The sequence below is a fragment of the Aulonocara stuartgranti genome (genome assembly GCF_965226115.1).
Source record: "Aulonocara stuartgranti genome assembly, chromosome: 11".
Classification (NCBI taxonomy): Eukaryota; Metazoa; Chordata; class Actinopteri; order Cichliformes; family Cichlidae; genus Aulonocara; species Aulonocara stuartgranti.
The window spans coordinates 11,146,529-11,174,126 of NC_138947.1; the positions used below are offsets into that span (position 1 = coordinate 11,146,529).

At 39.8% G+C, this 27,598-nt stretch overlaps 2 protein-coding genes across 2 annotated transcripts; one reads left to right on the forward strand and one right to left on the reverse strand.

Annotated features, from left to right (window-relative positions):
- LOC309717300 (potassium-transporting ATPase alpha chain 1) lies at nucleotides 1-10,122 on the forward strand. Its single transcript, XM_082551746.1, has 25 exons — nucleotides 1-71; nucleotides 1,360-1,511; nucleotides 1,955-2,059; nucleotides 2,288-2,347; nucleotides 2,444-2,647; nucleotides 2,840-2,953; nucleotides 3,094-3,228; nucleotides 3,540-3,657; nucleotides 3,818-4,086; nucleotides 4,278-4,356; nucleotides 4,819-4,938; nucleotides 5,028-5,137; nucleotides 5,390-5,524; nucleotides 5,645-5,837; nucleotides 6,037-6,212; nucleotides 6,318-6,454; nucleotides 6,613-6,763; nucleotides 7,034-7,202; nucleotides 7,411-7,565; nucleotides 7,799-7,922; nucleotides 8,157-8,302; nucleotides 8,421-8,554; nucleotides 8,973-9,074; nucleotides 9,307-9,398; nucleotides 9,489-10,122. The coding sequence occupies exons 2-25, from the start codon at nucleotides 1,506-1,508 to the stop codon at nucleotides 9,515-9,517; spliced, it is 3,063 nt and encodes a 1,020-aa protein (XP_082407872.1). The 5' UTR covers nucleotides 1-71; nucleotides 1,360-1,505; the 3' UTR covers nucleotides 9,518-10,122.
- Nucleotides 10,121-27,517, reverse strand: LOC309717298 (DENN domain-containing protein 3-like). Its single transcript, XM_082551744.1, has 28 exons — nucleotides 27,387-27,517; nucleotides 24,796-24,965; nucleotides 24,405-24,594; nucleotides 24,135-24,227; nucleotides 22,681-22,796; nucleotides 22,407-22,531; nucleotides 22,110-22,221; nucleotides 21,858-21,977; nucleotides 21,653-21,751; nucleotides 21,037-21,156; nucleotides 20,769-20,884; nucleotides 19,394-19,549; nucleotides 19,201-19,297; nucleotides 18,976-19,079; nucleotides 18,469-18,656; nucleotides 18,177-18,336; nucleotides 17,798-17,993; nucleotides 17,543-17,711; nucleotides 16,284-16,570; nucleotides 16,025-16,195; nucleotides 15,276-15,405; nucleotides 15,018-15,125; nucleotides 14,572-14,711; nucleotides 13,512-13,672; nucleotides 13,235-13,371; nucleotides 12,142-12,260; nucleotides 11,636-11,773; nucleotides 10,121-11,443 (listed from the first exon to the last, which is right to left on the reverse strand). The coding sequence occupies exons 2-28, from the start codon at nucleotides 24,877-24,879 to the stop codon at nucleotides 11,234-11,236; spliced, it is 3,846 nt and encodes a 1,281-aa protein (XP_082407870.1). The 5' UTR covers nucleotides 24,880-24,965; nucleotides 27,387-27,517; the 3' UTR covers nucleotides 10,121-11,233.
- Nucleotides 27,518-27,598: the final 81 nt, after the last annotated feature.

The following is a 27,598-nucleotide window of genomic DNA, read 5'->3' on the forward strand; positions in this document are numbered from 1 at the left end:
CTCACAGCTTATCGTACCTGCTATTTATCTTTTTATTTACACAGCATGCAAAGAGTTCTACGTAGGAACAGGTAAGGGACAGTATGACCTTAACTCCGTTTGGTACATAACCACAGGCTATTATAGTTAAAGTATATGTTGATACATAAATCAACTCTGAACTGTCCATTTATTATTTTTAAATGTATTTCTAAAAATTACATATTTTTTCTTCTTTGCGTCTTTCCAATCTAATATCTGATAAGCAAAGTCCAAACTGAGTCAAAACTACTAAACGTTTTGTCCCTCAACACGACGGTCTCTATACAAGCTAAATCTTTTTTTGTACTTATTAACCAAATAGCCTATTCATCATTACAGTTTTTTGATTTGGATTAAATCGATTGATTTGCAATTGCTAATGTTTAAAAATCAAATAGCCAGTAAAGGTGGAGATTCAGAATAAGGTAGAAGGAACTGGTAAAATTAATTTGTAGTTTGGGGTTAATGCTGTAAACGGAGGAGGATATGGGCTTAGACCGAACGAGTATGAGCTGTCACAGTGCCAGTCTCTGCGACACTCAGCTTGCAGCGGGAGGCAAGTGACATCAGTGAACACGCTGACACCATTAACCTTCCTCTGTGGTCGAGGTAACCTGCTCCAGCACCGCGGATAAGCTGAGATTGGCAGCAGGTGTGACAGCTGATTAACACAAGCTGCAGGCAATTTCCCCTCTGATGTTTTTGTTTGTATTTTGCTTTGTGGAGCTGCAGGCCGTCATTGGCTGTCTGGTCCTGTGGCACAGCTGTTAGGGTGTGAATTTTAGTTATGTCTGTTTTTTCACATCTTTTCCATCAGAACTACATTTTATTATATACTTATATAATTAGTAATAATCAGTGAATTATTTTCAATAATTCAGTCAATTAGATGTCTGAATTTATCAGAATCTATCAATGTAAAGTAGATTGTTGTTCAATATTGAGAGGTAGTGGGTGCACTGCAATGTTAAGATTATGTGGTTGGAATGACATTGGTCTCTATTAACCTTCACTGTTCCTTGCTTTTAATTTCATTCAGTTTATCAGGAAAAACATGCTAAGGTTAGATAAGAGATACACAATACAGTTTCACTCGTATCATAAGCTTGTGTGTGTGTGTGTGTGTGTGTGTGTGTGTGTGTGTGTGTGTGTGTGTGTGTGTGTGTGTGTTCCGTGTAACCTGACTAGAGGTGACATTTTACGCAGGCTGCTTGATAAACACGAGTCTGTTTCCAGCAGTGGGAGTGCGCATGTGCAAATTAAAAGGACTTTTTGAGGTATAAAAACCTTTCCCAGAAAATTTGTTGTGTCTCAGACCATTGTGTGTGTGTGTGTAAGATCGCGTGTGTGTGAGAGAGAGAGTGAGAAACAGGGCGCGTGTTCGGGACTGTACCTTAAGTGACAAAATTTCGGGGGCAAAGAAGGACAGAGTGGTGTGGACCTCCATTGATTTGGGAGAACCTTCCCGTGTCACACCTGCAACCATGAAAGTAGGTGACACAGAATATTATGAATTAAGCGTGAAAAAGAGCAGCAGGTCGATCTAATATAAAAATAAAATGGACCTGTTTTGTAGTTTCTGGTATATTTGGGAATGGGTTCAAAAAAGCGTATATGTTTATAGATGTCTATAAATAACTGTGCAGTATACAGAAATGCCTCAGTTGAAATAGCAATACATAATTTCAGATATATACATAAATACATAAGTATTATTTATCTAACTGTACAGTTCATCTGTGGGTTTTGTAATGAAGTGGTAAAAAAATAATTTAACAAAAAACTCATTTAAGAAGCATTTAATGTTAGCAATACAAAGGTCACATTGAAGGGTGCTGTGTATACTAAATGTATGAAATTATTTTTGTTTTGGTCTCTTCACCATCAAAAATATATGGACTTAAGTATTGTTTCCATATCTACCTGCATTCAGGACTCATACGACATGTTCGAAATGAATGGCGACATGGACAAGAAGAAGAAGAAAAAGATGAAGAAGAAGGAAAAGCTGGAGGGCATGAAAAAAGAAATGGATATAGTGAGTGATTTTAAGAAAGCTCTGTTCTTTTATCACCTTTAATCATGTAGAAAGGATTGGGCATTAGTTGAATAAAGGCTCTATCACTTTCCACGTTACTTTTATGACTTATTCCAGCTGCTGTTGAGATCTGACCAAATGCATCAATTTAGATATGAGTACATAACCTTAGCTCACTCCCCTTTGGAAGATTTCTGAATCTGTAATTTTGTCTGTCTCCTTCTGCAGGATGACCATGAAATAACAATTGAAGAGCTTGAAATGAGGTACACCACCAGTGTCGATAAAGTAAGACATTTCTCATCTTTTATTTCAGTCTTGTTTATTTATTCTTTTTTAAAGTTCACTTTTTTTCATGTGTCTTGCTCTGTACTCCATCCACAGGGCTTGACCTCCTCATTCGCCCGAGAGGTCTTGGAGAGAGATGGTCTTAATGAGCTGAAGCCTCCTAAAGGAACTCCTGAGTATGTGAAGTTTGCCAGGCAGCTGGCTGGAGGCCTTCAGTGTCTCATGTGGGTTGCCGCTGTTATCTGCTTCATCGCCTTTGGAATTGAACTTGGAAGAGGGAACCTCACAAGCTTTGATGATGTGAGTCAGCACTCTTCCCTTTCTCTTGCTTCTCCTTTAGTGTACAACTGAACCGAATGCATTATGGCTCATGTAAATTGATTTGAGCAGGAAGTATCGGAGAGAACTGGGAGGCAAATGAAGAGAGACTGTGGGAAGGAGGGCAACGACGTCCTATTTTAACATCCTCTGTCTCTCTCTCTCTCACTCCAGCTGTACTTGGCCATTGTCCTTATTGCTGTTGTCGTGGTAACCGGTTGTTTTGGTTACTACCAAGAATTCAAGAGTACTAACATCATTGCCAGCTTCAAAAACCTAGTTCCACAAGTAAGTTGCACAAATGCAGGTGTCAAAATGTTACCAAATGTTGGCCTATATTATTAATGACGTCTGTTATATCTCTCTGGCCTTCATGTTTTAATCCTCTTTCATCTTGTCTAATCTGGCAACCCACTCTCCAACATTAGCAAGCCCTAGTAATCCGTGATGGTCAGAAGAACCAGATCAATGCTAACGAACTAGTGGTGGGGGATCTGGTGGAGATCAAAGGAGGAGACAGAGTCCCTGCTGATATTCGCATCATCACTAGTCAGGGCTGCAAGGTAAAATACACACATACTGCAGTGCACTGTGGACAGGATACTGTCCTATAGCATTGGATACTTTATTAGAAATGTTATAATGCTATGTTATAATGCAGGCCTATGGTCAAAGTTTAAAAAGTAAAATTTCTTTAAATAACACGAGTTGATGATTTGAATAATGGAGGGACACTAAAAGGTTCACATTTACTTGGCTAATGGAATTAAAAACATGAAAGAGCTCGGTCCATTATCGCACACCTCTGTTTCTTATCTCGATTTCAACATACAGATATGTAGGAAATCTTTTGTAAATATACTTTGTGTGCCAGGTTGACAACTCGTCCTTGACTGGGGAGTCTGAACCACAAACCAGGAGCCCCGAATGTACTCACGAGAATCCCCTGGAGACCAGGAACATTGCTTTCTTCTCCACAACCTGTCTGGAAGGTACATTAGATAACAGGGTTGGCTTTTGTACTCTTTAACACATTATCTTTGCCTAAAATAGGTCTATGATGGCTTCTGCTAATATTTTTCAGTTTGTTGTGAAGCAGAAGCAGTAACTAAACACGGTAAACAAACATACAGTATCTCCTCTCCCCTCCAGGTGTGGCCACTGGCGTGATCATTAACACAGGCGATCGTACTATCATCGGTCGGATTGCCAGCTTAGCAAGTGGTGTAGGAAACGAGAAGACGCCTATCGCTATCGAGATTGAGCATTTTGTGGACATCATTGCTGGTCTTGCGATCTTTTTTGGGTTTACCTTCTTTGTGGTTGCCATGTTTATTGGATATGCCTTCCTGGAAGCCATGATCTTCTTCATGGCTATTGTGGTGGCTTATGTGCCAGAAGGGCTACTTGCTACAGTAACCGTAAGTTTCACATCTACTATAACATCTGTGTGTGTCAAATACCTGTCTGTCTTATAATAAGAGAACCCAGCTTTACAAGTGCTCATTTTGAAGAATCACGTGTTGTGTATTAGTACACAGTTACTCGTTTTCTCTGTGGTTCTTCTTTGTAGTAACACACCAGCCCATAACAAACTGTTTCTTTTGGACAGGTTTGTCTGTCTCTCACTGCTAAGCGACTTGCCAGGAAGAACTGTGTTGTGAAGAACCTGGAGGCCGTGGAGACATTAGGTCAGCATATCAGACTGTTACTCAGCGGAGACAGCTTATTATAAAATCACTTCATGATGAAAGGGATCATTTTATTTATAATTAGATTATTTAAAGTCTCACTGAGTTCAATTGTGGTGATAAAATCATTGCAAGTTTGGCAATATTTAGATATTAGTTAATAATAATGTGCTGAGTGGTTTTCCACAGGCTTGACAGTTTATATCTGTCTGTGTGTTAAATTGTTTTGGTTTTTTTTGGCTGTTTTATTGTCTCAAGTTATAATAAACCTACATTTTTTATGTTTTATCTTTCATATGAAGCTTATGTAATGAAATGTCTTATGAATAAAAACTGTCATTGCCATTCATCAAAAAGTTTATCACGTATGCAATTCATAACATCGTAAAAATGTCCTCATAAAATCCAGTCTCTCGTACGTTTAGAAGACGCGTGTGTAACCTTTGACCCTTGTGTGCTTAGGCTCCACTTCAGTGATCTGTTCGGATAAGACAGGCACACTGACCCAGAACAGGATGACTGTAGCTCACCTTTGGTTTGACAACCACGTTCACGCTGCTGATACCACAGAAGATCAGTCTGGTAAATAAGCACATTTAAAGCAGTGCCTTTTGAAATCACCCAGTTGTATTGCTGTAAACAGTTCTATAACAATAATCAAATATGCATAGGTCAAAGTTTCGATCAGTCATCAGAGACATGGCGTTCCCTGGCGAGAGTTGCAGCCCTCTGCAACAGAGCTATATTCAAACCGGACCAGGAAGGAATACCCATTCCTAAGGTACAGGATGATCTCTGGTGTTACTGTCTCATATGTACGTAATTACGTGAACTCTGTGCTATTTAATTAAACTTGGTTTGACTTGATTTGGAGTCAGCTTGCATATAGTGCAACTCTGGCCCTGCAAAATGTTGCATTTAGTCTTGCTTTATTATAAACATTATATAAAGTTATAGTAGCTCGGTGGCCCATTATCTAACTCTTTCATGAAAAGATTTGTTCTCATCACATTGCTTTTACCGCCTCTCATAGCGGATTGTGGTTGGAGATGCATCTGAGACCGCTCTGCTCAAGTTCACTGAGCTCACTGTAGGAAACACCATGGACTACCGAAACCGCTTTAAGAAAATTGTGGAAGTGCCTTTCAACTCTACCAACAAGTTTCAGGTAGCAACAGAGATATTTTGTCATGCTTGATGAATCCCTGCATTCTTAATGATAAAAAAAAAGATCATTTTGTGGTCACCTGGAGCTTTACATTACTTAATTGTCTTGTCTGATCCTTAGCTGTCTATCCATGAACTAGAGGATCCGCTGGACCTGCGTTATCTGCTGGTGATGAAGGGAGCACCAGAACGTATTTTGGAACGCTGCTCCACCATTTTGGTAAAAGGCCAGGAGCTGCCGCTGGACGAGCAGTGGAGCGAATCCTTTCAGACGGCTTACATGGACCTGGGAGGGCTGGGAGAAAGAGTACTGGGTTAGAGTGCTTCTCATTAAAATGTTGCTAGAGTTGTTTGTTTTTCCCGCCACACACTGTTGGAGGTTTGAGCAAATCTTTCAAAACATTTTCACTGTAATCAGCTTTGTTTTATGGCCCGTAATAATTGATAGTACATAATTAATTTTGGTGGCGCTTTGGGTTTTGTGTTTTTAACCATCCTTCCCTGCGCTCCCAGGTTTCTGTCACCTTTATCTAAATGAGAAAGAGTTTCCTCGTGGCTATCAATTTGAAACGGATGACATGAATTTCCCCACATCTGGATTGTGCTTTGCTGGCCTCATCTCAATGATTGACCCACCAAGAGCCACTGTACCCGATGCAGTGATGAAATGCCGTACTGCTGGTATCAGGGTGCGTTACTATGGCCACACTTAAACGGCTTGTTTTTTTAGATGGTTTGAGTTCTAAAAAATAGTTTTTACTCACGTAATGCAATTTTTTTTCTCATAACTTTAGGTTATCATGGTAACTGGAGACCATCCAATTACTGCAAAGGCAATAGCAGCTAATGTTGGCATCATCTCAGAAGGCAGTGAAACAGTTGAGGATATTGCCCAGAGGAAGCGCATACCTGTGGAACAAGTCAACAAGAGGTGACTGCATCGCTTCAGACCACAGTTTAAACAATTCCCATTTCAGTGGCTTATACATTTGACTGTCTGTACATTTGAGTCTAATGTTTATTTCTCACAATCATTCAGCATATGTTGTGACAAATAAATAAACGATGTATATGTATGTGTCTGCACAGTGAAGCTCGTGCTTGTGTGATCAGCGGTGGCCAGCTGAAAGACATGAGCAGCGACGAATTGGACGAGGCGCTGCGCAACCATCCTGAGATGGTGTTTGCAAGAACATCCCCTCAGCAGAAACTGATTATTGTGGAGAGCTGTCAGCGTTTGGTAAATACAAATACACTGTGATCTCTCACTACCCTGCCTCCACCTCATAACTCGCGGCCTGACTTTTAAACTTGTTGTGCACATGTTTCATAAAAGCATATGCTAATATCTTACGGTCCCCTTACAGTAAGATATTAGATATTAGACCTTACTATGGCCCCCCTGTGAGGACAGTGAATGAAGAAGCAGCAGGGGAAGAGATTGGTTTGCTCATATCATTTTACCCAGTGTGTTCAGGTTAATGACTGTTTTCATCTTTCACCACCCCAGGGCTCCATTGTGGCTGTGACAGGTGATGGCGTGAACGACTCTCCCGCTCTTAAGAAGGCCGATATTGGCGTCGCCATGGGGATCGCTGGCTCAGATGCTGCGAAGAACGCAGCAGACATGATCTTACTGGACGACAACTTTGCTTCTATTGTCACCGGAGTGGAGCAGGGTGAGACTTGAGAAGAAACTCTGCTGTGTATTAAAAGTGGTCGTATGTAGAGTGAATTTATATTTTCCTACTTAAAGTACTATTGATTTTGAGGTAAAACCTGTGGTAATTATAAACATCCTGCAGTTGCTTGTACTAAGCAATGAACAGTTAAAGCTAAAGCACATTGAGTCCTTTTGTTGTCACACCTGTGTATGTGTGTCTGTAGGCCGTCTTATCTTTGACAACCTGAAGAAGTCTATTGCCTACACGCTAACAAAGAACATTCCTGAGCTGACTCCATATCTGGTCTACATCACCGTCAGCGTGCCTCTTCCTCTCGGCTGCATCACCATCCTGTTCATTGAACTGGCCACTGACATTGTGAGTAACTATGTCATTAGTACCAGTTCCTTAAGGAAGAAAATTGCTTAATTACAGTCATTACGCTGATAATTTGGTTTAACTAGTGATGATTGCTGTTATCCTATATTTGCTTGCACCACTCACACACAGTTTAGCCCTTAACAGTGGGTGATTTAGTGATATTAATATATTCTTCACTCTCATATGTGCTTTGGACTGATATCTCGTATGTTTATTTCTCTCTGGTGTAGTTCCCCTCGGTTTCTCTGGCATACGAGAAAGCAGAGAGTGACATCATGCACCTTAAACCTAGGAACCCCCGGCGTGATCGCCTAGTGAACGAAGCCCTGGCTGTGTATTCGTACTTCCAGATAGGTGTGGCTATAAGTGTTTGTGTCATTAAAATATACATGCAGTACAGTTTTACTATTGGAATTGCTTATCCCAGTTACCCTTAACTGAATGACAAACACAAAACTATCTCAGTCCATCCTGTAAAGTGCAGCAGATGAGATGGTACTGCTAATACTTAGAATATCTATTTTTGTCTCTCTGCATCTACATACTGTTTAGAAACTTCTGACCCTTTTTATTCTATGTATGTTTTAGGAGCCATTCAGTCTTACGCAGGTTTTACTGATTATTTCACCGCCATGGCTCAGGAGGGTTGGTTTCCACTCTTATGCGTTGGCCTGCGGGGTCAGTGGGAAGACGTCAAACTTCAAGACTTACAAGACAGCTATGGACAAGAATGGGTTAGCTTAGACCTTCTGTTTTACTTTCAGTGTTACTATAAGTGTTTTTGGTAATAGGGATATTTGTAATTTCTTTATGGAAGGACTTACTCTCTCATTTCCTCTTCTCTGTGTGCAGACCTACAGTCAGAGGCTGTATCAAGAATATACGTGCTACACCGTGTTTTTCGTCAGTATAGAGATTTGCCAGATCTCAGATGTGCTCATCAGGAAAACACGACGTCTCTCTGCATTCCAGCAAGGCTTCTTCAGGTCAGCAAAGACCCGTCTATACCATGACTTGCTACTAGCTAAATGTGAAGCGGAAACATTTCTAGTTTGTCAATAACTGTGAAACCAGGATAAAGTAGAAAACCAGCATAATTCCTGTCTGAGTGTTTAACTGTTATCCAAGATGGCTAACCCTGCTGATTGTCTTGAAATTAAGCAAAAAGAGCTTAAAGTGCAACACATGAAACTAGAGTCAGAAAAGTGGCAACATTAGATGCTTGTATAGCCACTTTTCTTAAGAGCTACAGCTGACTACAGAGTCTTTGTTAAACACTAATTTTGCAATTCCTAAACACAAAACACACGTTTGATACATTTATCTGGGAAATTTCCCATGTGTTTGGTCTAATAAGTGACTGTAACAAGATCCAACTGGGAGATTTTATGTTTTCGTGTGCAGGAACCGAGTCCTGGTGTCCGCCATAGTCTTCCAGCTCTGCCTGGGTAATCTGCTTTGCTACTGCCCTGGAATGCCCAACATCTTCAATTTTATGCCCATCAGGTAAAAACACAGGTCCTCATTTACATGGTCACCATCTTAAAATCATAGTTCCGACTGGATTGGAAAACAAATTGTCAGTAATCTACAGAACACATTTTTTATTAAAACATAATATTGAGACAATAGGTAGAAAATGTTTAATATTATACTTACTAACTTACACAATCATTTTTGCTTGTTAAAAACCAAAAGGTTCTTTAAATGTTAACACATTGGGTTATTTTCTCTTCAGGGTTCAGTGGTGGTTTGTTCCAGTTCCATTTGGTATTTTAATCTTTGTCTATGATGAGATCAGGAAGTTGGGAGTGAGAAGACACCCAGGAAGTAAGTTTAAAAATCTTCTTCTTCTTCAATCATCATTAAATTAACCATTCTCATTCCATGACGATGAATCTATCTCTTGCTATTTCACAGGTTGGTGGGATCAGGAATTATACTACTGAGATCATAGAAGAAATTTCAGCCTTTTGTCCAGTGACATGCATGAAAGCATCCTTTATTCACAGAACATGACAAACCAGGAGAATGTCACCCAATTCAACAATTATCTACATTTCACTGAGATTTATGTATTTAATTTAATTTCAGAAATTTATGAATTTTCAAAACTTCCTAAATGCTTTTGACAAAATAAAAAAGGGTTAATCGCTATTTCAAAACTTCACAGATGTGTGTTTTTGCAAATCTTTGACTGATTGCATTGTATTTATATTAATAATGAATTTTATGACTGTCAAATCAATTACGTGTCTTTTTAATAAAATATGCTTCATGTGTGCTGACCTTTTCCAACCTACAATGTGTTTCACAAATGTTAACACTGCACATGTGATTCAGATTTTGGGTTATCAGTTTTAATGGTTAAGGATAACCTTTTTAAATTAATTTGGCAGAGGTCTTTATAGCTAATATGCAGTGCAACTGTCATAAATACAAACACACACAGATATTTTAGAAATTTGTCAAAAAATTATCTAAACTAAAATTATATCGTTTATTAAACAAATAATAAACAATTTGGATTTTTACACCCAAATTTGAGCTGGCACATTGGACTTCTATTCAAATTAAAATAATTTTTTGATTTAGGATCTTAATCAAAAAACAAAATTAATGATTTTTTGCAAAACAGTACATTTGCAAATTTTTGACTAACAATGATATTTTGGCATTACAAATATAACTTTGATTAAAGACCTTGCACACATTGGTGTATTGACGATTAAAAACATAAAAAAATGATTTTGATAACTACGAATACTGTTAATTTGCAGCAGCTGTGACATAAACCTTACACTGGGAGGTGGTCTAATACATTTGTTAAGCACTGTGTGCAAAAGAATTTCTCCAAGAGAAATTTGATTTCAGTTGTTTTTGAAAAACACCAATAAACTGACAACAATTCCATGTAGAACTGATATTTAAAGGATGGGAAGCATATGAATTAAAGTTTAAAATCACACAATCATGTGGCAGATTGAATCTTTTTACATGTTGTGAATATGCAAAAATTAAAATCTCAAAATGCCATGTTTAAGGGCTTTTTGAGATTAGGGGTTTTTTGTTCTTAGATATCATTTACATTTGAAATATTGGTACAAATGTTTTCCCCTTTTTTAGTCTTCAGCCTTTTCAACTTTGTTGTATTACTATCACAACTGATCTGTGTACAGTAACAGATAATGTGTCTTCAAACATGAGATATGAATTCATTTCCTGTGATATTTTGCTGTTTCATTAAAAAAGAAAAGTGTTGCAGCTCTTTTGAGGACTCCTTTTAGGAGTTTCCACTTTTTCCTTTCACAGAGGTAAACTTTGCATTAAAGTCTATTTTGCCATTATTTAGTGAACGTCACGCTTAAATACGACTTGAGTAACGACTTAAACCATAAATATTTTAGACAAGTGTTTACTGATGGTGTGAATAAATGAGACGTAGGGTCATTTTTCTTCCACACATTCTTTTTTCAGCCAGATGAGTTGCACCCTGCTTTTTCGTTTTCTTTTTTTTTTTTTTTACAAAAACAAATGTAATAATAATGCTGGTTTAAGACATGCATTGGCTTTCAGACTAACAAAACTGTTCAAAAATAGTAATTCTAGTAGTTCTTTTTTCTCTTCTTCTTCCATCTCTTTGGATCCTTCTTCTTTTTTGGACTCTATTCGACCTTCCAGATGGCGATCTTGCCGTCACGACACGCAGAGCCACTCAGGACATATCGATCCTCGGCAGAGCAGAGCGTCTGAATGCTGTCTGAATGGGCCTGCAGCTCCTTTGCTACCGTGTGGCTCTCTATGTCCACTACCAACACTTGGCTACTCAGCTGACCATTACACTGACCCCCAGCATCACTCCTTCCAACCCAGATCTAAGAATACAAAAGGACATCAATGAAAGGTTTCATTGGATAAATGAAAATGTTTTGAATGATTAAAACAACTGAATGGTTGACATGTTTGTGTAAACCTCACAAGACATGCTGACAACAATAGTAAAAATATCAATACAAAGCAGCAAACATAAGATCATTTCGTGACCTGACATGCTAATCACAGCTCACCTGGTCTTTGACACGAATCATACATGTGACCCCTGAACTTCCAGGCAGGGAGATTATTTTAAACGGATGCCTGTGATTGTTTGTGTGCCAGAGACACAACTCTACTGAGTCTGCACAGCCTGTCCACAGCTGTCCTCGCTGAAACACAAACACACAAAACACATGAACAATCCTGTAACTGTAGGAGTTCAGAGTTAAGAGGTCAAGAGTTAATGTTTCCATTGTAACCCCTCCAGATTTGACAGAGAAACACTCATTTTTAACACTCGGTTTTAACTACTATCATTTTACACCTCAAAGTTACATTAAAAGAATGAGACTCTGCTTAGAGTAAAATTAACTCTACTTTTGCAAGAAGACTATTAACACCAAAACATTTAACACTTTTGAATTTGCTGTGTACACTGTGACTGCATGCCACCTACTGACTGAGACATGGATTGACACAATGAATCACCACTAGCGTTCTTAATTAACAGACATATAAGCAAGGATTGTAAAGTCACCTCTGGTATATAAATGAAGCTGCTGAAACTACTGGGCATGCTCTGTAGGTCCTTATGAAGTGTTATCTTTCTTTGTGGTGTCCCACTCTTTTTCACTTCCACAATGCCGTCACCACAACCTGCACGAACACACATCCTCAAATCATCATCCAAACACATTTGGCTTAAGGTGGCTTAATGTGTAGACATAATTGATCTACTTAGACCACCAAGAAAAAAATGTTAGGCATTGTCCCAGATACCTCTGGGCAATGTATGTAAGCAATGAGAACAAGTGGACTGTCATGCTCCTGGGCCTCCAGCCCAGTGTTTTGTTTTGTTTTTTCTGCACTTATTATAAACTTCCTTGGATTTAAGAAATATGCAAATTCAAGCTCTGTATTACTGAGTCTGGAGTTCAGTATTCCCTAGTACCACTGCACTTTTGTTATTTATATAGTTAATTCTTGGTTCTTGTTTATGTTAGTTCCCTTTTGTGCCCACTTCACCCTAGTCTCGTCTCCGTGTCTTGTCTCTGTGTTTTGTTACCCTTTTTTCTCCCCGGTCTGGTCTCCCTGTGTCCTGTCTCTGTGGCTGTATGGTTTCCCTGTCTTGCCAAGTTGTTACATCTTAAGCCCTGATCCCCGTGTTTGTCCCATCCTGTCCCTGTAGTCATCTCTCTGTGTTTCATCCTGTGTTCATCCTTTTTGTGTCCCCTTAAAGTCTGTTAAGTCTCTGTTTTTATAAGCCTTTCGTCTTGATCAAGCAGGTATGTCTTAGTCTCTGCCTCAGTGCTTATGCTTCCTGTTTTATTTTGACACTCCGTCGTCTCTTGTGCAATATGTTTGGTTTAACTTGCCATGTCTTTGATTGGCAGCTGTGCTCCCACCTGTTTCCTCTTCACCTGTATGTATTGTCAGCATCGCCCTCATTGTGTGTAAGCTTTTCTCAGTCTGCTTTTGCGTTTGTAAATTACCATCAACTCTGCTCTGTTATTGCCTGTCTCACGCCCGCTCTGTGACATGAAGCTCTTGAGAGAGAACTCATTACTCCGAAACACATAATCAGAAACATTGATTAAATGAGGGAGAAAGAGGAGAGAGCGTGTACTCACAGCACCACAGAGCACTGTTGTGGATCTGTATGGAGGAGAGATAATCACAGCTGAGTAAAAACTGCCGCTTCACTTTAAGACTGGATGAGTCCCATTGCAGGATCATCCCATCGCGGCTGCAGGAGTATGTCAGCAGGCTGGGAAAGAAGGCTCATTTAATACAGCATCACAACATGTTCATTAACACATTGAGACTCACTGTAATAAGACTGCTCTCATTTTTGCGCGTGTGTTGGTTTTTGTGCTTTGTACGAACTACAGATTAACACGTCTCTACCTGTTGGCTTGGTTGCTGGAGTCCACTGTGAGGCCAGTCACTTCATGTCTGTGTTCGGTCAGCTGTTTGTTGCTGGACATGCTGTGAGTGTCGATAATGTAGATTACAGAGTCCTGAGAACCAATCCACACCTGCTCCTGGACCAGTCCTATCATACAGTTCTACACAAAGGATAAGATAAGATGTATTTTATTCATCACAAAGCTGCCAAATTTCTATTTTTTACAACAGTTAAGCAGAACAAACAAATAACAAATAGTTTAAATAAGAAGATGAGTATGTAGCTCAATCAAATACACTACATATGTCTAAAGGTAAAAACTAATAAGAAATTAGAGAAGAAACAAATGTTCAAATTAAGTATGAATTTAAATTAGAATCTTAAATAATAATAGATAAAAGTAAAAATGTGATGGGAACTTGATGTATGTAGCTTAATGTAGCTTAATGAAAATCACTATATCTTAGAACACAAAGGCAATACAATGTTGAAATATTGGTATCTGTTTTACTAAACCTGCTCTTTTTGAATAATAAATACAGAGAACAACACAGAGAACAACAATACTGAAAACAACTGAATGTTGCACGAAAGCCCTCGACCAAAACAAATGTGTCCATCGACCACGCTTCCTGTGTCCCTTCACATCCTCTGCATGGTGTGGTAAACATAGACTGTGGATAAACAATTGGATGTAGCCTCTGGGTCTGAAAAGTGAAACTAATGTGGAAATGTCCCAGACCCCCTCTCAGCAGAAGGGACAGACATGACCCAGCTTTACACTTGCCATGTATTTGTAACTCAGCATGATATTTCTGGCAGCTTGTGCGATAATATTGCAAGATGGTCTAAAGTTTGAATCACTGAGTACTGTAACAATCTAGCAATGCAAAAACTTATTGCATTTTCAGTATACGAATAACTAAGTCAAACAGCCATGACACTTTATACACATGTTGTTTGAGATCTATAAGCATGTTTCATTTTCATGGACAAAATCAGTGGAGAGATACATTAAATAGCTCATAGCTCAAATAGTAAAAGCACGCTTCCTCTCACCAGCTGCGACTGTCCAAGCTGGATACAGTCCTGCAGCATTGACCAACTCGCCGCATCAAATACAACCACCTTACCCCCACTGAGAGCCACCCACAGCTTTGGGTTCATATCACCCACTTTGCCAGTACCAGTCAGCTGACCTGAAATGAGAAAGAAACGTGCAAAAAATAAGAAAAAGTGTTCTAAATACATAAAAAAAAGGATAACAGCAGTCAGTTAACACTGATTTTAAATTCATTAATTAACGCTTATTTCACATTTTCCATACATAGTTTTTTTACATAACTATATCACGTGGTAATAGCTGTTTTATATAGTTGTACAAATATCAGATCCTCTTCAAAATAGTGTGTATGGATAACCAATGTTGATATTGACAAAATATAAATAGGTTTAGTGATATTCTGTTGTAAAGGTAAGTAGCCTCCCCCTCATTTCAATGATACCTGGAGTGTAAAGCAGCACATGTACGGTCTGTGGCTCAGCCAGGTCCAATGATGGGTTGATCTTGTGTTTGAGAGTCTCTGAGGTAGTTTTAGGCACTATCATAGGCACTGGCCAGAAACAAGAACACGATAAACAAATATAAACAGCATATACTGAACATACTCTTCTATATTTATTTATTTTTTCTTTTATCAAAATTACACGATTTGACAGAAACAGTCAAAAACAAAACAAAACAACAAACTCTGAGCCCAGACCTTCTTGTCTGATTTTATCAAAGTAAGCCAGCTTTGAAGCAGCAGTGATGGATCTCTGATTCTGCAGGCAGCCTGTGACAGCATCTATTAGCAGAACGTTGGTCAGAGCCTGAGTCATGTACTGAGGGTCCTAGAGACACAAAGTGAGATTAAAAACCTAAAATAATAACAAAAAGATTAAAAGAAGGGGTAAGGCAGGTTGTACTTAAGAACAGAAAAGTTATGGCAAACCAACAGAGTAGCTAAATCAGTAACACTGCAGCAAAAGCTATAAAAATACTGGTGACCAGTGGTACCCATCAGCCTCCTAGTAGATACACCTATGGTATAAATTTTAAAATGTTAGGCGACCTATTTCTTGAGTTGTTACAAGATTTTTAGAAAAGTTTGAGGTCAGCGTCACTGAGATTCAAACTCATGAGAGATTTTTAGTAGATACAGGTGTGGAATCAAATTCAAAGTCCTACCCCACTTTGTTCTTGAGTTATCAAACTAACAAACTTGGGTGTCCACATCGCCTGCCCACTCGCCAGGCATGGTGATGACAATACCCCATCAGCCTTTTATGGCTGACAGGTAAAAAGTATAATTTAGACGCAGCATGCAAGCAGCAGCCAAACGTCTACGGCTGACAACTTGAAGGACAGTAAATCCTCGATCCTCAGCATTACATAGATGTGGACTGGGAAGGTACGTCTAATAAAATCACATCTGTTAAACTGTTTTAAGATCATTTGAGTTTTCTGCACCTTGTGTTGATCTGCCATCTTGCGTCCAGCCCACATCTCTTTGATCACGAGGTTCCAAAGCTCAGTCTCTGTTTTTAGGTTGGCCTCAAACACTTCAGGCCTGCGGGATGTCTGGATACGAAGGGATGGAATACGAACGAGCAGAAAGGGAACTGAGGTAATTTTTACCTCCTGTAAGAGATTGTTTATTTATTAACAGACGAGAATGAGAACACACAAGGCACAATTATCAAAAATAGTCTTAAAGATGCTACTTGACCTGTATATCTCTGAACTTTGTGATTTCCAAGAAACCGGGCCGTCCTTCAGTGAGCAAAAACAGCCGTTTCTGCGTCATGGCGATTTTACCAACGCCGTGGGAAGTCTTGACACAGGAGGACAACTTGTAGACACACTCATTATTGTCAAGTCGGTCAATGACATCAGAGGGCAGGTTGACATCTTGTGCTTCAGCTTCCATCTCTTTCCAGAATGTGTAGAAGACTCTGAAAAGTTCAGGGTCCACCTGCTTTGGCTGACCTCGGACAGAGGGGTGTGCATACGCAACTAGATGCAAACAGACAGAGATATAGAAGACAAAGACACCCAATCTTACAATCTTAAAGTGATCCAAACCAAAATGTCAGTGGTTTTTCCTTTGTCCATTTATCCACAGCTTTACCAAGAGCTGTGGATAAATGAGGCAGACCAAAAACATACCCATGCTAAGGTCCACTGCTTTGGTGCACAGCTGAAAACAGCTGTTCTAAAGACGACCGGCATAATACTACACCATGAGCAATAAATTTTCACACTCAGCACTGAAACAGTTAGCATTTGGAGTCATGTTCTTCCACCACAGAGTGAATTAAAGGCCAATATTTACTGCCCTTTTAGCTATTTTGTTGTTTTTGTTGTTGTTGTTTGCTAGCCCCCTGGGTTTTGCTAGCATTGCTTCTTGCCCAGCATCCAGCTGCCCACAACCCTGAAATCACTAAGCAGTTAAAAAACTGATAAATGGGAAGCTTTGGTTTGTTCACAGAGTTTCTTTTTATATGCATTAGCGTACAGTTTTTAATTTCAGCAGTTGATAAGAGTAAAGAGAATGATCTTAAACTATTAGTCTTGGTTGTACAAACCCAAACTATGGCCTGAAAGACTCAATCTGAGACAGATATGCAAATCAGAAATTATAATTTCTTCGTTAAGCTGTAATCTATAGATAAAGGATTATACTAGATCATCTGATAGCTGCTTAAGTTAATCATAATGGCAACTCTGGAGCGTTAATGGAGAAAATAATTAGTGTAAGTAACTTCTGTGTCCATCTTATCAGGTCATCTAATAAAATGACTTGAAAAATGTCTTGGACATTCACAAGCCAATTGTGCACCGCAGCATTTTAGTGAGTTCCCTTGGCTTGCACTCCTGATTACAAATACACACGTAACAGTTTTAATTCTGAGGGATCTTGAGGTTACACACAGCTCATAAGAGAAAGCTTCAAAAAGCAGAAGACAGCTTTTCTGTTTGACTTACTGTCAGTGAGAGCATCAAATAAACGCTGTATGGTCGCCACATCTCTAACAATCCTACACTCTTGAACGCATCGCATAAACTCCTCCTGATACAGAGGCTTACAGGGAAGCTGAAACTTCTTTACATGGTCATCAGGCTCCACCAGCGGCTTCTCATTGTCTGTCTTAACCTAAGGCAGAAAAAAAAGACAACATCACTGCTTCATCACCAGCAGGTGCAGAACTTCAACCACGATGAAAACGTGCGTGAACCAACCTTGAGGATGAGTCTCTTGAGTTCAGGCCGCCTTTGAGCTTGTTGTCTCTCATCTCTTTGCAGCGAGTCTACGAGCCATGTGACCAAGCTAGTGGGAAAAATTGCAGTGTCGGTCTTATTGAGGTTTTGGAAGTCGCTCAGTGCGTCCAGTCGCCGCGAACACAGTGTGTTGATTAAACCACGCAAGTAGTAGTATCTGCAGGAGAAAACTTATTTTATTCATGTCTCAGGTCACTGGTGTCAGCAACAGCACTGAAAAGCTTTATAAAAGAATAAAGCGCAGGGAAAGCTGATTCTAAGCAGCGGGAAGCACATAAATATAGATATAGGTGTATATAATATAATATATAGGTGCGTATAAAGAATAACAAGAGAATACCTGGCCAGCATGGCAGGGTTCTCACTTTGGACAGAGAAAATGGCTTTTCCGAGCTGCTGGATGAGCTCAATGTAATAACTTTGGACAGAGTGGAAGGACAGAGATGCTGGGAAGTCTGGAAGCTTGAACACCTTTATAGGTTTTGGAGTTGTGCTTGGTGCTGGTAGAGACAAAAAACACAAAGGGGAGGAAGGCAGATTAGACAGATTTTCTTTGTCTTGACAGTGTTTCCTTCATTAAATCAGTCAATCAAGTATTATATCTAACTGGGTATTAACCCCTGGGGTCTCACCGGGGTCAGATAGGAGGATCTTGGAGAGCGGTGTGTTTCTTTGGAAGCCGATAATCTTATCTTCTCTCAAGTTAGGGAGACTCATGCCCAGTCTCTTACTCAGCCTCGTCTCTGTGATGGAGCCCTTTCTCCTGGCTTGAATCTGCTGCATGGTGGGTCTGTGTGGGGCTTCAACCATGGCCTTCATCCTAAAGGATGGAGGATAGAGACAAAAGAGTGCTGCAGAAAAAGTGTTCACCTGAACATTTACCAGCAGCGTAGTTGTCATATACCAACATAAGCATATCCATCATAACTTTATATCTGAATATATTTTTACTTTCCGGCTTAACAGGTACATGTAAGTAAAGCTGATACAGCCAAACGCGACATCCCTGTAACAGATCCTAACTTGATGAAGGTTGTGGTGCTTCTGAGTTTTTCCAAGAGCGGTTTGACCACCAGATTTGTGCCTCTTTTAATATTATCAGTTACCTCGAGCTCATTAGGTTAAAAAAATGGACATACTTTTGCATCTCAGAACGAGTGCTGAGCTCCATTCGTGCAAAGCTATCCATTTTCCTGTTGAGACGATCCTTGAGAAATGAATGGAAGATATGCGTCTCCAGCACCTGCAACACAGTCCTGTCAGTTCTTTTTATTATGCGTAACCTCTCCAGCATCAGTGTCTGTTGAAAGATGCCGGCTGATCTGTCGCCCTTCTAAGCAAAGCCGCACCGAGTCAGCCTTTACCTTCTTATAAAAAAGTTGCTCAGCTGGCTCTCTGGTTTTCAGAAACTCTTCACTGTGAAACACTCGATGTTCATAATTCAGATGACTGCTCACATCCCTGTTACACACACACACACACACACATCAGCAAAATATTAACACATATCTAAAAGAAGCATCCCACCAATAGTGGACTGATTAGTAAATTCAGAACCTGAAAATGTTGACAATTAATTCCAGTGCAATCCTCTGGATGTCGTTGTTAAGGCTGCGTTGCCATGTTCGCCTCTGTGCCCGCTGTTCACTGATGTCAGTGCAACTTGCATGGTGGCACTGATCCAAGTCTAAATGTATTCGTAATAACTTACACCTGCAAAATAAATTCAAGTTAAGTGAAAGTACGCCCTCAAACCCTCATCAGGTTCTTATCAAGGTCTACACCATGTTGCTACTTATTTACCTAATCCAGAATGCAGAAGCAGTGTGTGAAAAACTAAGTACACCCTTACTTCTTAAGTAGCAGCCAGTTGCTGCTAATCTAATGCACTTCCAAGATCATCAACAAATATGAGCATCTCTATAAAAGCAGATGTTTTGGCAGTTTGCAGGTCTGGAGTACTCAGCTGTATGTTATTAAAATGCTAAAGGAAAGGCTACAGCAATGATCTTAAAGAAGCGCCTGCTACTACCCATCAGTCACAGAAGGGTTTAAAGCAATTTCCAAACAATTTAAAGTCCATCATCCTACAGGAAGAAAGATTATTTATAAGTGAAAAACTTTCAAGACAGTTGCCAATCTTCTCAGGAGTTGACATCCCAGCAAATTCACCCCATTGTCACATGAGCAGTGCTCAAAGAAAGTGCCAATAACTCAAGCGCTGCATCTCAAACTCAGGTTAGATGTTAAAGTTCATGACAGCAAAATTAGAAAAAGACTGAACAGAGGTTTCAATATAAAGACTCTTTTTCTATTTAGAAAAATAAGGCAGCACAGTCTCCACAAGGTTTCTGGCACAGTGTCCTTTGGACAAATTACCAAAGAGGAAATGTTTGACCATAATGCAGATTAATATTTGATGAAAACCAAATTGAGCATATTAGCACAAACACCCTAAAACAACGATCAAGCACGGTGGTGGAGGGGTGATGCTTTGGGCTTATTTTGCACCCACAGGAACTGAGCATCTTGCAGTCACTGAGCTGAACTCCTCTGTATACCGAAGCATTCGAGCGTCAAATGTGAGGCCAACCTTTAGCTGCCCAATAGCTAAAGATGGTTCTACAAGTTTTTGAATCATAAGGTGTACTTAGCTTTTACTCACTGCTTCTGGATCTTGGCTTAGTTTGTAATAAACGATGACACAGTGTAATATGTTCTTGTTCATCTGAGGTTGTAACTAAATAACTGTAAGACCTACTTAGGATGAGATGATTTGTTTTTTAATGATGTATTTAAATTTAAAGTGTTACAATAAAAAGAGGGTGTACTTTGGTTTTCACATGACTGTAAGACTCTGACTTTTTAATCATTACCTGGTATTACAGCATAGTATTTACTTTAACAGTTTTTTGGCAGTAAAATAAAGTACCTCTGTGTGAAGCAGTGTGCAGCAACTGGAGGAATGTCCGGCAGGTTAACAGTATCAAAAGTAGAAGTGCTGAGACTTCCATTATCAATGTTAATTAAGATCAGATCATCTGTTTCCTGTAGAACACAGTAACATGAACCAGGTTCAAACAATTATAGAACTACTAACTTATATTTGAGCTTGGGGGGTAACTCCATTTCTTAACCTTATCCTTTACAAGAGGTGGGCGAATTAATGGGAAATTTAAAGTAGAAGGTTATGTACTTACAGCTGATACGTCGGCAAAATGACTGAGATGGCAGCCCATAAGAAAGGCTGTAGGAGCCATTAGAAAGTCCAGCATGCCTTTAGCCAGGACAGGAACATATGGGTGCTGCCACAGCAGAGGCTGGAAGAGTTATTAGACAGGCAAGGAAGAAATGAATGGACCAAAGATTAAGGAGCGGATGGCTTTATTGTGGACTGAGGGGGGTCCATCGCCCACTAGTGTTGGCACTTTTTAGACATAATAATTTAGGTTTTCTATACAGAAGCTCTAAAGTTTAATATATGTGACTTTTTTAATGCTTAAGGGGAAATTAATAATTGAGTTATCCATTTTTATATCCCTTACTGTAATTTGGTGTAACATTAATACCAATTAACATCCATCATCCAGACACACTCATTTACATAAGAGGAATTTCATTTTGGCAAATTTTATGAAATACCCATATTCCCAAGGTTTCCAGCTGCACCCTTCCTTTTAACTGTGGCACTGACCCTTTAAGACTTTGATTGTAACTCTCAATACTTTTTTTTTTTTTAAAGGATGGAATTAATAAGTATTGCATGCTTATACTAACTCTAGACCCTTGAAGATATGCTGTGGATTTTGATCTAACCTGCAGAAACAACAACAAGCTCTCTGCCATCAGCGTGAGTCTTGCCCAGTCAGCAGAAAATAACACCACCCGCTGCTCCTGCAAGAGACAAGACAGCACCTACAGGGCGGGAGACAGAAGAACAGAAACAGAGGGAGGGAAGTGGAAATGAATGTGAGTCTCCACTCGTTCGATTAACACAAACACAAAACAATGTGTGTGTTACCTGCAGCAGCTGCTGTGGCCTGAAGCAAAGGAAGGGCAGGTGGAGGTCTAAATCTATAACCGGGTGGTCCTTGTCTTCTCTAGAGGGCAGTATGATGGTCAGAGGACGTATTGTAAACATCTGTAAAACATGTGGATATGAATGTAGTGCACTGTGCTGGATACACTGGCCTACTCTGAGCTCCAGATTTTGAAGTCTCTTAAAGACAAATTTCAAAGTCTTTATTTAAGCCGATTACAAACACACACAAACCAAGTGCAGCTGTCCAGGAGGTGGAATTGGCACAAGTGTCAGTTTGGCCGCAAACTCCTTCACTCTCTCTTCCATGTCTGACAATCGACAGGTTCTCAGCTGGATTAAAAGACTAGCAAATCAACAGAAAGAGTCAGACGAGAAGAAGGCTCTCTAACCTGCTATAACCACACTTCTGAAAGTCAGATTTCTTACAGCTATTTTTAAACTCAAGAGTCAAAAATGTCACAAAAACCCCTTTTTGATCTTAGCAATTTAATTTGCTGAGTAATTAGGTTCAGTTCTCGGGTTTCTTACCATGAAAGACAGTCTTTGAGTGCAGTGAAGTAAGGATGCTTGGATATGACACAGATGCTGTAGGCACAGAAGAGTTTAGGACACTTTGAAGACCCTCTACCATTTCGATAGAGAGACATCCCTTCCTGTGGAAACACAGATAATCCAACAGGGACTTATTTTCTTTTAAGGGTTTTGTTAGTTTCATGAAACATTACAGTACACTGCACACATGCTGACTGCTTATCTTATTATTATACTATCATATGCAGTATTATGTGTAAGTAATTCGTACCAGTATTGGACGGTAGCACTGCATTACTACTCCATGGGTCTTGTTGCCAAGGATGTCTGTGAAAACCAGGAAGTGGAATTGTTCCTCTTTCTGTTCACTGGTTACTTGGAGGCCACCTGGTTAAAAAATGAAAATGCACATGTGCATTGTGTTTTATGAACACAATGTGTCATTATAGTACCGCTACAGCACACACAGCCAGAAGGCACATGTACAAAATCTCTGAAAAACTCTATAATTAAAATATATTTAAGAGAAGACTGTTGGTGTTTTTTGATGGTATTTAGGTGCAGTATATACAGTACAGTGCAAAAGTCTTGAGCCACCCATATTTCTTCATTCCTTATATTTTGCTAGAAAAACAGGGAACAGGTGCAGAAATATATTGAAACATGCAAACATGAATGGACATACAGTATATAAGGCAAAAACAGAGTTTGCACTATTCTAATGATCTGGTGTTGCATGGTGGCTCAAAATAACATGCAGTTAGAAACAACGAAAGCACCTCCACCATTTTTACCGATGCCTGTAGACACTCACTGTTGTACTTCTCTCCTGTTCTCCTCTGTAGATTCACTCTATCAGGGCGGTTGCCACTGATTTTCGCTCCAGTTCTTGAGTAATTTGACATACCTGAGGCTTTTCTCCCTGTTTCCTTTCCTGAAGAAAGGCTTCATAACAGCCACCCTTCCACAGAGACCATTTCTGATGAGGCTTCAGTGAACAGTAGATGGACCAGCTGAAAGGTCAGATGCATCTCTGAGTCCGTGTGTCAGGTCTTTGGTGGATTTTTTCTTATTTCATAAGGATGTGACTTTCATATGCTGTAGATTGTTTTTAGGTCTACCGCTTCTTTTGTACTCCACTTGTCCATCCATCCAGCCATTCATTCATTCACTTCCACTTATCCTTTTCAGGGTCGCGGGGGGCACTGGAGCCTATCCCAGCTGTCATAGGGCGAGAGGCAGGGTACACCCTGGGTAGGTTCGGTGAGATAGATACCACGGTGGCCTTGTCAGAGGGGTAGGTAAACCCAGAGTTTGCTCCCCCAAAGTCAACGGGGCTCTGTCTGGCAAACACGGTTTCTCAAACCCTCACCACGGTCCATATTTGCATCCAGAAAGCCTCACCCTGGTCAACAGGACTCAGTAGCCCCGAGCGAGCACTCTCGCACGCACGCAGCGGTACCGCCGCCGCCCGAGGGGCTACCTGGTTGATCCTGCCAGTAGCATATGCTCAACACCATATACAAATGTTTGTTGTAAGTTTGCCAATGTCCGCCATCTGAATGTTTCATCCCCATTAAAAGAACCATTACCATGTTCCAGTGGACGTCAGTAACATGAGCTTTCATCGTGCATTGTGCATGTGTACATGTACTATACGTGTGAGTGAGTTGTCTTAGTGTGTCTTTGTGTCTGACGTTGTGTGTGCTATGGAAAACCTTTTACCGGGGAAGCAGAGCTGAGGTAAAGCCATGAGATCGATGTTTTTAGGTACACTGACATCTTCTATTCCTCCTCTTCGACCTGCCTCATCTCCACCTGCAAAAAGGCAGCTGGTTGGAGAGACATAAAAACTCCAAGACACAAAAAATCTATGGTAAGATAGGTAAAATGAAGAAATACGATATTAAAGATCAATAACTGTTTTGTATTTAATAATAAAGTGTTTTTTTCTCATGTTCCAACTGGTGTATTTATGGGTCAAATGTACCAGACCTTGACTGGGTGTTGGTGCAGCTGAAGGAGGCAGTTCTCTCTTTTTCCTGATAAAAGAGCGCCGCAGCTTCCCATGTGATCTCAGCATTTCACTTTCAGCCTGTGTTCTGCTAACAAAAGGTGGCGCCAAGACTGAAAGAACCTCCGGCTCCAACAGGAGGTGTTTGAGAGTTTCATCATCGTTAATGGTCTGAGTGGGGCAGAAGATGGGAAAGATTTAAGAGGGTGGGAAGGGGGAGGAGAGTCTTTTCTCATACTGTACCTAAACTGGAACTTTGCTGATATAACCAGTAAAGGTTTCTGTTTATCATTACCATCACCCTTTTATCAGTTTATAGTAAATTACTTATGTCAAACATTTGTGTATCGGAGTGTATTTTAAGGCAAAAACCTGGCAGATTTCCTGGAGTTTGTCACTGGATGCTCCAACCACCACGCAGGCTTCCAGCAGAGCAGGCAGCAAAGAGTCTGCCATCTCTGAAACCAATCCACGACCTGGGTGAATACACCTGACCAAGGGTCTACTCAGATGTGCTGGATCTAGAGAAATAGAGAGGCAGGCTAGAGTAAAATGAGCCAGAAATTAGATACACATTAGGAGGTAAAGATAGAAGACAAAAAATACACTTAAACTTGTTTGTGTAGTAATAAATCAGACAGTTGTCTAAGCTCTCTGATCGTCATCCTTCTCTTTAAAAACAACACTTCTCAGCTAAATAAAGCTATAACACATGACCGAGCGGCTGTTCCAGCTCATTATTAGAGTCGCTGTTTTTGTTAGCATCATAAGAAAAATGGCTCAGATGAAAACTTCTCAGAAACCAGTGAGACAACACCACGCATTTTATTTGCATAAAACATGCTGAATGATTCTGTTGTGCACTTGTTTTTGCACTTCCCTCCATAGTCGGTTGAAATTAATTCAAAGAGAAAAGTATCGATACAGAGCAAAGCATCTCTTGTTACTCTTGTTAAATGCACAGGGCTTTAACTTCATATAAAATTATATCACAACATTTCTCCCTTTCATACTTTAACATGTGAAACCATCACTGTCTGACTGATTTTACATATTGATACCACTAAAGAATGGTAGGATTTGCCAAATAAAAGCATAATTTTTCCATTTTCGTGACAAAAAACAAAACTCCTGAGACATGGTGTTGACATCATAAGTTTAAAGCTGCTGACTGAGTGCTCAAAGAGCTCTGTGAGAATATAAAATGAACCTCGCCATGATGACTAACAGCCCTCTGGTTGTCACAGCACCGTACATCACTTTGTAAGTGCGTTATAAACACAGTTGATGTGGACAGTCCAAATTTTTCACTACAATTTATTCATCAGCTAAACCTTTAATGTTTGTTGTTTAACTCTCAGACTTGTTAATGAAACAAGCATATTAATATGTTGTGGCCTGTAAAATGAACAACAATAAATGGCCAATAATATTGAGAAAATGTTGCCTTGCAGCTTTAATCTGAAGGCAACCATAAAGCAAATCCAAAGTGAGGCCATACTTTACACGATTACATGTGGAAAGTATGGACAGTATATGTCATTGCACCGCATATATTTCCTGTAGCACAGTTTCCACAATTCTGTCTACGTTGTATTATTATCTTTGGCTGTACAGAGCATTATTATTATTAGTAGTATTAGTAGTAGTAGTATTAGTATTGTAAATCCTATCAATAGGCATCCTATTCCCTTTATCATCTGCTTCTTTTTCCTTAGAGCTTAATCACCACATCACATTTCCCTGATGGTCCAGACAGTCTAGTCTTTTCCTGGAAAATTGGGATCATGTGTGCAGAGGAAGATGGAAACATGCACAGAAAGCAGAGATTACTTAGAAGTAGGCCACAAGTTCTACATGAGGGCTACATGAGTTGATATACTACCAGCTGGCTTTGATATAGTTAAAAGACTAAAAGGACTTTCTTAGAATCTGAGCGGCACGAAAGTACTTTAAATGCTCTCACAGGGACATGAGCACTTCAATCAACTCATTCTAACAATATCTTAACCTTGACCAAGTAACCATGGGAACAGGGTGAGACTCCCCTTGTTTAGTCTAAATTAACAGCTACTGGACAACACCAAGAATGTTAAGAATAAATAAAGTATTATTGCAAAAGCATGCTGCATACACATGCAGACGGCTTCTTTCAGTGATGTGATTATCATTTTATGCAGTACAGTCACATGACCCCTGGAGAAAAAAGGGTAAATTCCATACAAAACCACCACAGCACATATCAAGGCAAGTGTAACATGTTCTGATACCGCCACAACACAATCGTTTACATGAACACTTGTATCTTTGATACAAGTGCTTGATAGCAGCCAGACGTAAACATGATATAAAAAGGAACATTGTGATTTTTACTATCAGTTTAGTGGAAAATGCCCTGAAGTTGCCTGATGCCTAAAATATGATGTCTCCTTTGATCTGCTCCCATACTAATTGTGAAAAGTGCATCAAACAGGGTTCAGCTTGAACAGTGGCACTGTTACCAACGATCGAGATGAGGTTAAAGTGCAGTCAAAACGGCTCACTGAGATCTAACAATGATTCTTTTTACTGTTTTAATTTTTACTGTTCTTTTTATTGTTTTACTGCTGGGGCCATCCTAAGCTGCCTTAAAACTATGCAGCCCCTGAAACATAATGTCCAAGTCAGATCATTGCCACTGTTATGATGGAAGGTAGCATATGCTTTTTTCTGTATAAAGGTCACAATGTATAGTTGTATATCGACACTTGCATTCCTAGAGAACATTAAAGTGCCACACTTTAAGTTTAGCAATAACTGTTGTATAGATGTTGTGACATGTGATTCCGAGTCACACGCTAAACGGGTGAGACGCTTCTGTTTGCACAGCACACACACACACACACACACACACACACACACACACACACACACACACACACACACACAAATGTGTTTTAAAGTTTCTTTGACTTGTCACTAACCTCCTCACTCACAGGCTTCGCAGCTCCTTCTTATTTTTCCGCTCTCACATTAATAACGCCGATGCGGAGCTGAGCAGTGCGCAGCACGGACTGCGCAACCATGTCCTGAGCTGCTGAATGAAACAAACTCATCCCAGATAGTTCCCTTTAACGCGGTCTGTTTCCCGTTTCGCTATTGTAGCGGTTCAACCATGCGCACTGAATATTTGAGG